Raw genomic sequence first — 12373 nt, 5'->3', positions numbered from 1 at the left:
GCCGCCGAAGCAGAGTGTGCGAACTTAACCACTCAGCCACGGGGCCGACCCCCAAACACCACACTTTTAAACAACCAATGGGTCAAAGAAGAAATCACAAAGGAAATTAGAAAAATATTTTGAAAGGAATGAACATGAGAACACAACATACCAAAACCTCAGGGGTGCAGTGAAAGCAGTGCTTAGGGGGATATTGATAGCTATAAATATCTACCTTAAAACAAGATTAAATCAGTAACCTAATTGTATCCCTTATGGAACTAGAAAAAGAAGAGCAAACTAAACCCAAAATGAGCAGAAGGAATGCAATAATAAAGATCAGAGCAGAGATAAATGAAAAAGAGAAAATCAAGGACACCAAAAGTTAGTTCTTTGAGAAGATCAACAAAATTGACAAACTGTTAGCTAGATTGACTAGGAACAAAAGAGAGAAGACTCAAATAGAGCAAGAATGAAAGGACGTCACTGAACTTCATAGAAAGAGGATTATAAGAGACATCTGTGAACACCTATATGCCAGCAGACTGGATAACCTACATGAAATGGACCAATTCCTAGAAGCACGAACTACCAAAACTGACTCAAGAACAAATAGAAAATATGAGTAGACCTATAAGAAGTGAGATTGAGACATTATTCAAAACCCTAACAAAGAAAAGCCCAGGACCAGATGGCTTCACTGTAAATTCTATCAAATACTAAAGAAAGAATTAACACTAGTCTTTTTCAAATTCTTCCCAAAAAAATTCAAGAAGAGGGCACACTTCCTAACTCATTCTATGAGGTCAGTATTATCCTGATACTGAAGCCACTAAAAGACACTACAGGAAAAGAAGACTGCAGAGTAATATCTCTTATGAATATAAATGAAAGAAATCCTCAACAAAGTGCTAGCACTCCAACTTAAGCAGCATATTTAAAGGATTATACACCATGATCAAGTGGATTTTTCTCCAGGAATGCAGGAGTGGCTCAACCTATGAAAATCAATGCTATATACCACATTAATAGAATGTAGGGAGAAAAAATAACATGATCATCCTGACTGATGCAGAAAAAGCTTGACAAAATCCAACATCTCTTCATGATAAAAACACTCAACAAACCAGGAATAGAATGAAAGTATCTCAACATAATAAAGCCCATATATGAAAAGCTCACAGCTAACATTCTCAGTGGTGAAAGACTGAAAGCTTTACCCCTGAGATCAGGAACAAGGCAAGGATGCTCACTTTCATCACTTCTATTCAACATAGTACTGGAAGTTATAGCCAGAGGAATTAGACAACAAAGAAAGAAAAGTCATCCAAATTGGAAATGAAGAAAGGAAAGTATCTGTTTGCAGATGACATGATCTTCTATGTATAAAACCCTAAAGAATCCAAAATACACACAACTGTTAGAGCTTAAAAATGAATTCAGCAAAGTTGCAAGATACAAAGTCACAAATCAGTTATACTTATATACAATATCAATTAAAATCTGAAATTAAGAAAATTCCATTTTCAATAGCATTGAAAAGAATAAAATATGTAGGAATAAATTTAACCAAGTAGGTGGGAAATTTTTCACTGAAACATCACTGAAAGAAATAAACCTAAATAGAAAGACATCCTGTGCTCATGAGTTGGAAGAGTTGATATTAAGATGGCAATATTACCCAAAGCAATACACAGAATCAACACAGTCCCTACCAAACCCCAGTGGCAATTTTTACAGAAATGGAAAAACCTATCCTAAAATTTTTATGGAATTTTAAAGGACCCAAGATAGGTAAAACAATCTTGAAAAAGAACAAAGTTGAAGACTCACTTCTCAATTTGAAAACTTATTATAAATGTACAGGAATCAAAACAGTGTGGTGCTGGGCCCGGCTCCGTGGCCAAGTGGTTAAGCTCGCACGCTCCGCTGCGGCGGCCCAGCGTTCAGATCCTGGGCAAGGACATGGCACTGCTCGTCAGGCCACGTTGAGACGGCGTCCCACATCCCACAACTAGAAGTACCAGCAACTAAGATATACAACTGTGTACAGGGGGGGTTGGGGGAGATAAAGCAGAAAAAAAAAAAAAAGATTGGCAACAGTTGTTAGCCCAGGTGCCAATCTTTAAAAAACAAACAAACAACAAAAAACAGTGTGGTGCTGGCATAAGGACAGACATATAGAGCAATGGAATAAGATTGAGAGCCCAGAAAGAAACCCTCACCTCTGTGATCAAATGATTTTCGACAAGGGTTTCAAGACCATTCAATGAAGAAAGAAAAGTGTCTCTAACAAATGGTACTTGGAAAATTGGATATTCATATGCATAAGAATGAAGTTAGATTTTTAAGCCATATGCAAAATTAGTGTAAAATGGATCAAAGAACTATATTTAAGAGCTAAAACTATAAAATTCTTAGAAGAAAACAGAAGCAAACATTCATGACCTTGGATTTGGCAATAGTTTCTTAAATATGACACCAAAAGGAAAAATGGATAAATTTGACTTCATTAAAATTAATTTTTGTGCATCAAAGGACATTCTTAGGGGCTGGCCCCATGGCCCAGTGGTTAAGGTTGTGTGCTCTGCTTCGGCAGCCCAGGGTTGCGCTGGTTCGGATCCTGGGCACGGACATGGCACCGCTCATCAAGCCATGCTGAGGTGGCATCCCACATGCCACAAGTGGAAGGACACACAACTAACAAATATATACAACTATGTACCGGGGTGCTTTGGGGAGAAAAAGGAAAAATAAAAAAATTTTTTTAAAAAAAGGACACTCTTAAGTGAATGAAAAGACAACCCACAGAATGGGAGAAAATATTTGCAAATCTGATAAGGAACTAATAGCTGGAATATATAAAGTTCCCCTACAACACAAGAAGAACAAAAAAATGAGGAAACCCAATTTAAAAATTGGCAAAGGACTGAAATAGATATTTCTCCAAAGAAGAGATATAAATGGCCAATAAGCACATGAAAGGAGCTCAACGTCATTAGTCATGAGTGAAATGTAAATCAAAACCACAAAGAGAAGGCTACTTCACACCCATTAAAATAGCTTTTATCAAAAACACAGAAAATAAATGTTGGCAAGGATGTGCAGAAATTGGAACCCTTGTACATTGCTGGTAGAGATATAAAATGATGAAGTTGCTCTGGAAAACATTTTGGTGGTTTCTCAAAAAGTTAAATACAGAATTACCATACAACCCAACAATTTCACTCCTAGGTAGATGCCCAAAAGAAGTGAAAGCAAGGACTCAAATAGATACTTGTACACCAATATTCATAGCAACATTATTCACAGTACCCAAAAGGTGGAAACAACCCAAATGTCCATCAACAGACGAATGGATGAGCAAAATGTGATATATCCATGCAGCAGAATAGTATACAACTTAAAAAGGAATGAGGGGCTGGGCCCCATGGCCGAGTGGTTAAGTTCGTGAGCTCCGCTTTGGCAGCCCAGGGTTTCACCGGTTCGAATCCTGGGAGGACATGGCACCGATCATCAGGCCATCCTGAGGCGGCGTCCCACATGCCACAACTGGAAGGACCCACAACTAACAATACACAACTATGTACCGGGGGGCTTTGGGGAGAAAAAGGAAAAAAATAAAATATTAAAAAAAAAAAAAAGGAATGAAATTCTGATACATAACTTACAACATGGATGAACCTTAATAACATTATGCTAAGCTAAATAAGCTAGACACAAAAGTACAGATGTTCTATGATTCCACTTATATGAGGTGCCTAGAACAGACAAATTCATAGAGACAAAGTAGAATAGAGGATACCAGAGGCTGGAGTTAGAGGGAAAAGGAGAGGTATTGTTTAATGAGCACAGTGTTTCTGTTTGAGATGATGAAATGTTCAGGAAATGGATAGTGATGATGATTGCATAACATTGTGAATTGCCACTGCATTGTACAATTGAAAGGAATTAAAATGGTAAATTTTCCCTTATATATTTTAGCACAATTTTTTAAAATCTTGTTACATAAATTAACCCATTTATTATAGGCTAGCATACTCTGATTTCTCTTCAGATCATATAAATCTTTCATCTTATTATAGGCTAGCAATGATCCAAATGGTGAAGCTTCTACTGATCTTTCAATTCCTTCAGTCTTTTGATGGCCAACTTTACTGTGACAGCAGAAGTGATGGTGTCGGTCCAGGCACCACCGGCTGCCAGTTTTACAGAGGAACCACAGTGCCAGATCCCCACAGCTCATCTCTTCATCTTGGTTTTGCCACAGAAGGAGCAAGTCTTCCTGGCGTGCTGGCTGATTTCAATTTTCTTCACCATTTTCCTGAGGGAGGTACCATAACGGGTCCAGTATTTACTGACAATTCCAACCTTGGTGCATTTAGCTATGTTGCTGCAAACTAAGTCCAAGCCCAGAGACGACCACAATTTTTTAAAATGAAAAAAGGGACACAATAGTACCAAATAGTGTTATCATTCATGTCTCTATGTCTATAGATATGTAATTCCATATGTATATATATATATTCCATTTATGTATAATATATTTGGTCTTTATTCCTTTCTTCATTTCCATCTGGAATAATTTTCCTTCTACTCAAAGAACTTCCTTTAGTATTTTCTTTTAGTAAATTCCTTCTGGCAATAAATTCTATTTTCGTTAATCTGAAAATGCCATTATTTTACTTTCTTTCTTGCCTGATATTTTTTTTCTGAGTAAAAAATTATAAATTGCTGTCTAATATGGTTGCCATGAGCCACATGTGGCTACTGAGCACTTGAAACATGGTGAATCCAAATGGAGAGAGGCTAGAAATATAAAAAACACATACAGGATTCCAAAGGCTTAGTATGAAAACAAAAAGTATAAGATATTTTGCTCATAATTTTTATACTGATTACGTTTTAAATTCATGATATTTTGACTATGTTGTGCTAAATAAAACATTAAGATTTTTTAAAATTATAAATTGGCAGGGGTTTTTTTTTTTCCAGTTACTCCATAACATTCTATTGTCTTCTAGCTTCATTTCTGTTGCAGTCAGCTGTCACATACTTTGGAAGATACGTGAATGTTTTCTCTGGCTGATTTTCTCTTTGTCTTTTTTTTTAGCAGTTTGATAATGATGTGCTTTGGTGTGGTTTTGCTTGTATTTATCATTCTCGGGGTTTATGGAGATTCTGTAAACTGGAGGTGGATATTTTTCATCAGTTTTGGAGAATTCTGCTTATGTGGCTTCTCTCTTCCTGCCTTTCAGGACTCGAATTACACATATGTTAGACCTTCAACTGTGCCTCACACATTTCTTATTCTCTTTTTTGTTTTATCAATTGTTTTTTCTCTCTGTGCTAATTAGGATGTTTTATATTGAATTATCTTCCAATTCAGTAATCCTCTCCTGTGCTGTGTCTAATCTGCTGTTAATCTATTGATTTCTTTAGTTATTTTACTTTTCAGTTCTAGTTAATTTTCTTATACATTACAATTCTCCACCCTTTCATCTGTTTTTTAAACCTTTTTCTCTACTTTCTCAAACATGTTAATTGTAGTTATTGTATATTCTGTGCCTACTAACTCCAACATGTGACTCACCTATGGGTTTGTTTTTGTTGTCTTTTTTCTTTTTATTTCCAGTCAAATGGCCCTGTGTCTTGACATGCCTAGACATTTTTAATTGAAAGCTGAACTTGTGCATAAAAAACTGTAGAGGGGCTGGCCCCATGGCCTAGTGGCTAAGTTCGGTGCACTCCACTTCGATGGCCCAGGTTCAGTTCCCGGGGGCAGACCTACACTACTTGGCAGTGGCCATGCTGTCATAGCGACCCACATACAAAATAGAGGAAGACTGGCACAGATGTTAGCTCAGGGCCAATCTTGCTCAGCAAAAAAACCCAAAATTGTAGAGGCTACAGATGAGCACTTCCCCTGCTAGGCAGATAGAGCAGGTGCTGATCGCCTTAATCTGATCACACAGCAAGCTGTGTTAAGGCTGTGCTGCGGTTTGGTAAGGTTCTGTCTACCGCTGGTTCACTTCCCACTTTTAGGCTACCATTAAAGGATTCCCACTGAGCACCAGAGCACCTCTCTCTGTTAGCCCTGATCTATAATCCTTGTCTTCTCAGCTAGATGAAATTGCCAGAACCTCTACTCTACTTTTCAGGGTCTTTCTGATTTGTTTCTTAGGTTCCTGCCTACAGAGTGTGAGAATTTGGCAATGTCTTGAGGGAAAAACTGTCAGGCTCAGTAACCCTCCATGGTTCCTAGCTGCATTTAGAATAAAACCCGACCTCCTTATGGAGGCCTGCAGCTTCTGCCATTTCATTTGCTCCAGCCACAGTGGCTTTTGTAGGTTCCTGGGACATGCTGAGTTTTTCCCTGCTCCAGAGTCTTGCACTGCTGAAGGTCCTTTGCTCTGAGAGTGACTGGCTCTGGCTCAGCTCTCCTCCTCAGAGAAGCTTCCCTTGTCTCCAGCCCCAAGAGGAACTCTAGACTGTACCACCCTGCTCCCTTGGAGCCTAAAAGTCACACATGAGCCACACCTGAGTTGGAATCTGGGCCCTGCCTCTGACTACTTGGGTAACTTTGGGCAAATCCCTTAACATCTGTGAACTTCAGTTTCTCATTCATAATACAGAGCTAACGGTGCCTATCTCAAGAGTGGTTGTGTGGATGAGACGAGACGATATAGCAGCAGGAAGAGCAGCTGGTGCATAATTGCTTGACAAAAGGTCATTATTATGTCATTCATTCATCCAGCAAACACTGGACACCAGGTGTGTGCCCAGCCCTTGCTTGGCAGGAGCTGGGATTCAGAGATGCATGAGGCAGGCACTCCCATGCTCTCCCCCTGTCCCCTAAGACTTCCCTGGGGACACTGGTGAACATCAAGAATCCCAATGCAGTGCCAATGTGCTATGACAAGGGAAAGCACAGGGGCTATGAGAGAAGGGAGTGTCTGACTGAGCCTGTGAGGGTGGGGTGCAGCCCAAGACATTGCCCACCCAAAGGAGTGCTAAAGGAGGAGAGCCAAGCAGGCATCCCCACCCACTCTCTCAAATTCCACTTCCAGCAGCAGGGTCATCCAAAACCCTCCAGTAGGGACAAGGGGCCTTTATTCTGCCGAAAACGTGGAGTCTCTGAAGGGCTTTAATCAGATTGATTTGATCATATTAGCCATTCTGGTTGAGACGTGAAGAATGAGTCAAGGGATTAGAAGGCCGTGGCTGCAGCTGGGGTAAGGGTTACGGTGAGGCAATGAGACACACACGGGCGGGCCCAAAGCTAACGGTTGTGGGGCCCAGGAAAGGGTGCAAAGGAAGGCCCTTATGCCATAGGTCCCAGGGCCGAGCTCCGTTGCATCTCCGCCCTGTTATCACCCATGGAACCAAACAGTGGAAAACACGTCTTTTGTGTCTCGGTGTTTGTGATAAGTGGGGCCCTCTAGAACGCAAGGCCCAGGGAAGGGACACCTCTCGTCCGGGTCTAGCGGCGGGACTGTACCTTGGGCTTGCTGATGATGGGCAAGACGCCCCAGGAAGGTGGAGGGTCCAGGAGGAGAGGCTGTTTCTGACCTGGGCGTCAGAGGCCCTGGGGGGCCGGGAGCGCTGGAAGGCCAGGGAGGGTCTGACCGGGTTCATGGCCTGTGAGGTGGGGGAATGCCAGGTCGTGAGAAATGGCTAGACCGTCCCAGGACCTTGCAGGGTCGCAAGACACGAGGAGCCCTGGACGACGGCCGAACCGGGATGCAGGAAGAGATGAGCTCGGGAAGGACGCCTCTAGGCCAAGGGGTTCCAAGCTAACGGACGGGTCTGCGGTGCCGGCCTGGCTCCCGGCGGCTCCACCGCGCAGGGCAGATCCCGACACGCTGGCGGCCGGGGGCTCTCAGAGCTGTTCCGTGCTCGGCTGGGCCCAGCGCTTTCCAGGCGCCCTCCGGAACCCCACCCAAGCCCACGAGGCAGGTCATTCTCGTCTCCATTGAGTCACCTGGGACTTGAGCTAGGGGACCTGCCCAAGGTCACAGGGCCAGCAAGTAGGGGGGCGGATTCGAACCCGGAGCCGGACCAAGGTCGCCGGGAAAGAGTTGGGGCTGCCGGCCTGGTGCATCCCGAGGGCCGGGTCGGCCTGCAGCACCAGGCCGGCGGGGGCGCGGGCCGCGGGGGCGTCTGGGTGCTTGTCAAAGAGGCGGAACTCCTCGCCTCCAGTCTTGTAGTTCGCGCACCGCGGGCGATGCTGCCTCGCGCCGGCCCGGCCCCTCAGCCTGACTACAACTCCCAGAAGGCTCCGCGGCGTAGGCGGGGCCGGGCGGCGCGGAGCGCGGCGGTGATGTCACCGCTGCATCCAGCTTCCCCGCCTGGGCCCCTCGCAGCGCCGGGACGCTCGGCCGCGCGCGGCCTGACGGGAATCGTGGTCCTCCCTCCGGGCGCCCCCAGCGGCGGAGCGGGCGGTGCGGACTCCAACTCCCGGCGTGCCCTGCGCGCCGGCGCACGTTAACGGAGGGAGGGGGAGAGGGATGGGGAGGCGGGGGGAGCGGCGCTGGGAGGGCGGAGTAAGGCGGGGGGAGGGCGCCCACACCCCTCCCCCTCCCCGCCGCTCCTTCCCCCTCCCCCGACGTAAACTGGGATCCCTTTCCCCTTGTGTCCGCCATATTGGACTGTAACTCTGGTCAGCGGCGGCGCCGGGCCCGGTGGACTCGCCGTTCCTCCCGCCCAGCGGCCTCCCCGCAGCTCTCGCCCGCCCGCCCGGCCATCCCCGCCCGGAGGCGACCCCGCGCAGCGCCCCCCGCCCTCGGCCGGCCGGAGCGCCCCGCCGCCGCCTCAGCCTCCCCGCCTTCCCCGCCCTCCGCCGCCGCCCGCGGCCCCGCGCCCGCCCCGCGCCCTCTCCCCGCCCGCCCGCCATGAGCCCGGCCGACGCCAAGCGCGGGGCCAAGCGCCGGAAGAACAAGCGGGGCGGCGGCGGCGGCTCGGGCGGGGGCAACGGCGGCGCGAGCGGCGGCAAGGCCGGCCCGGCGGCGGCGCTGCGCGGCTCCCAGGCCGCGGGCCTGGCGGCCCCGGGCGGCGCGGCAGCGGCCAACGGGCCCCTCGGCGCGGGCGCGGGCGGCGCCGCCCCCGGAGGCTACTTCGAGGTAAGCGGCGGCGGGGCGGGGGCGGGCGGAGGGCCGCGGGGGGCCTCCCGCCGGAGACCGGGCGCGGGTAACGGGCGGGCGCGGGCTGGGCGGGCGGGGGCCGCGGGGGCTCGCGCCCGTGACAGGCTTCCCGCGGGAACGGCGAGCCCGGGCCGGGCGGCGCCGGGTGCCCGCATCTCCTGGGGGAGGCGCGCGGCGCTGCCCACCTGCGCGCCGCTGTCACGGGCCGGGGGTGGTGCCGCCTGGCCCCGCGCGGGGCTCGCCCTTGAGATCACTCGTGTGCGATTCCAGAATAATTGGGAGTCAGGTGACGAGCGGGGCTTCCCTCCGGAGTGCGGGGCGCTTTGAAGTGCTGTTTCACAGTGCCCACCTTCTGCGTGCCCTTGCGGGTGATCGGTGAAAGTGCCTCCCAGAAGTTTTCTGTTTTTCCCCAATGTAATCATCTGAAAGCTACCTGACAGTCTTCCGGAGGTGGCAGCCCTGGCCCTTCATCCCCTGCTTTTTAAAAGTTTTTAGGAGTAATTGGTGGTCTGCTTACTCAGGCATTTGTTTAGTGTTTGAAGTTAAGGAATTTGAGAAATAATTCTTTTTCTGTTTTGTGTGTGAAGGCAGCTAGCACACACTGCATCTACCACTTATGGATTGCTGCCATTTTTATTCCGCTCTTGGTCACAACACTTGAGAAGACACAGCACTAGTACATGGGTATGCAATTGACATAATCCTTTCTAGTCATTCAGTTGGCTCCTGAAAGATAATGGATTTTTTCAGACGTTGCATTGTTAGAGCTGTTAAATTGTTTTAAAGACATTTGCAAAAAAAAAAAAAAGCCTCATCACGAGTATTTGTGTGCTAAATTATGAGATAGAAATTGTTTTATGCCAGATTCCAAATATTGTGTTGGAGCGGTATGTAGTGAGAACAGATAAGGAATTATTGCATATGGCATGGCTTTCTGATGCTTATACTCTTACATGAACATCCAGTAATGTGTATGTGCCTTAGTTTAAGTTTAAAGCATGTCGAGTGTTCTCTGCAGGATAGTAAGTCCAGTTGGAGCTTTCTTTCCATGATGGTGTTACATTTGTTTAGGATCCTGGGTCATAGCCCTGGACTTCACAGTCTCCAGAGGTTGCCCTTTTCCAATACTCTGGAGAGCAAAACAGGTGCAATTCTTGGGATCAAGGAAGAGACTTGTGCGTTTGGATCTTTGGGCTGTAAATTAAGGGCAGTGTTTGCTGCTGCTGGGGAGGGGGGAGTGGGAGGTCTGCTTATGCAAATTCTTTACAAAAACCTTGATAATATTTGCTGTAGCTGGATGTAATATGTACTCATTTTTTAGTGAGTCAAAAACAAGTTGGTGGTACAACAAAAATCCTTACACTAGCCTTTTATTCCATTATTTCAGGTTATGATAATTCCCATTTACTTTGCTATATTTAGCTAAAACAATCTTCGTTTTCTTATTATTCTAATCACACAATTCAAACTCAGATAACCATATGCCTAATATTGTTTTTGACAGGACTGGCTTATTCTGTTAAACTTATGAGTCAAGATTTTTGACTGTGACCCACTGTGATATCAGGAACTGTACTGCCTGCTCATGCATGCGCAGACACACACACCACAAGTTTTATAAAATGACATTCTGATACTTTCTGACTTTTTCTGTTCTGTTCAATTTCATTAATAAAATGTTGGTTATACTACACAATTACTTTACTGTGTAGTATTGAGTTGTGACCTATACCTTGAAAAACATTCTCTTTTACTATATTTTGAAGTTTTAAAGCTATGTCTTTAATTTTTAAATTTCTTTATAAGTGTTTTAATAATAGTGCATTGAAGATTCTCTTTATGGTAACAGAGCTAAAAATGTTCTTCACACCGATCACAAAAATTCTTACTGTAGTTTTGAAGGCTCTGAATTGTTTCCCCCTCAGATGTGAGCTCTTTGGGGCACCTTGTCTTGCATAGAACAGGCACCCAGAACAGTGTTTGTCAACAAGTAACAGCAAGTGGGTATTGGCCCTGCATGTCCCAGAGAGGCTTATGATTCCTGGGGGCGCATCGTCTCCATTCCATATAGGGTCACCAGGGCAGAAGATGTCTGAGACAGAAGTAAGAGTAGAAGGACTGTCTTGATTCTCTGCAGGGGTCTTAGCCCCACTGCCCTGGGCACAGTGCTGGGCACAACACTGAGTGTTAGATCCAGGACCACTTTCATCAAGGTGCCTGCTGAGGCAAAGAGGGTGTTTCTGCATGTAGGTGGCTTCTACAAAGACATGAGGGCTCGGGGATAAGTAGGAAAACATAGCTTACAGTCTTTGGCCCACAGCAAAACTGTGGTACACAAGGCTTGGGGGACACAAACTTGATAGGCTTTGTGCCCTCAGGCAAGGTATCAACCTGTGCTGCTTCAGTTTTCTAAGTGATATGGCACCCAGCTCCCGGGGTTATTGTAAGAATTAAACAAGTACAGGCAGGGAAGGTGCTTAAACGGTGCCTAGTGGCACACATTGCTATGTATGTATACGATCGTTATTTTTCAGAAGGCTCGGTTGGACTTTATTAGGGACTGTGCTGCAGGATGCTATTGATCAAGCTTTTTCCACTGGTGGAATGGGGAAACAGTGTGCCATCAAATATGATGGACATGGATCTTGGACAAGGCCTGCTCTAATAGCCTTGTGTGGTGGTCTGCTCTAATGTGACAATAGAGGGTTGGCCCTGAAATGAAACGTTGGAAGGTGAAGGATACTGTGAATATATCTTATTATTTTGCATTTGTATTTTAAAAGGTAATTTTCATAATGTTCATGATGTATTAAGTGAAGAAAGAAGCTTACAAAATAGAAAACAGTGTTTGTAGTATGGACCCATTTTTGTAAAATATCTGTGTGTATATATGTTTGTTTAGGAAAGGTCCGATAGGGTATATATGAAAATGTTTTGTGGTAGAAATTCTGATGGCTTTCTCTTTTCCTTTTTGCACATGCCTCAAGCTTTCAGACTTTTCTCGATGAGCATTACATGTGGAGCACAAAGGTGAATGGCACTTTTACAAGCTGGTATTACCAACATTTTTTCTTTTTCAAATAAAACTAATTTTGGCTTTTTCCACCTTGTAACAGCTAGACTTTAGATATTATATAAAAAATAAAAATATTTACACTGTCAGAATTCTGTTTTCTGAATAAGTGTGCAAAATTAAGTCAAACACATATTTGCAAAACCCAGAATTCTTTTATTATGGAAATTGACCTGTG

The 12373-nt window shown here is 45.6% G+C and overlaps 1 protein-coding gene, 1 long non-coding RNA gene and 1 pseudogene across 3 annotated transcripts in view; 1 reads left to right on the top strand and 2 right to left on the bottom strand.

Annotated features, from left to right (window-relative positions):
- Positions 1–3023: 3023 nt before the first annotated feature.
- On the bottom strand, positions 3024–8144 carry LOC139082610 (uncharacterized). Its single transcript, XR_011538817.1, has 2 exons — positions 7481–8144; positions 3024–3576 (listed from the first exon to the last, which is right to left on the bottom strand). It is a non-coding gene; the product is annotated as an uncharacterized lncRNA (long non-coding RNA).
- On the bottom strand, positions 3797–4449 carry LOC103556138 (large ribosomal subunit protein eL43-like; annotated as a pseudogene).
- A 506-nt stretch (positions 8145–8650) lies between the features above and the next one.
- The window catches only part of FAM193A (family with sequence similarity 193 member A), a 178237-nt gene continuing 174514 nt past the window's right edge, over positions 8651–12373 (top strand). Inside the window, exon 1 of one of the 2 annotated variants that reach the window (XM_070615203.1) lies at positions 8651–9101. In XM_070615203.1, the coding sequence (XP_070471304.1) occupies positions 8874–9101 (228 nt within the window). In that variant the 5' untranslated portion in view covers positions 8651–8873. The remainder of the gene's footprint in view (positions 9102–12373) is intronic. The other variant, XM_070615202.1, reaches the window with a different exon arrangement.

This window comes from Equus przewalskii, chromosome 3 (genome assembly GCF_037783145.1).
Source record: "Equus przewalskii isolate Varuska chromosome 3, EquPr2, whole genome shotgun sequence".
Taxonomy (NCBI): Eukaryota; Metazoa; Chordata; class Mammalia; order Perissodactyla; family Equidae; genus Equus; species Equus przewalskii.
The sequence above is the reverse complement of the archived record's forward strand: the minus strand, read 5'-3'. Positions and strand labels throughout refer to the sequence as shown.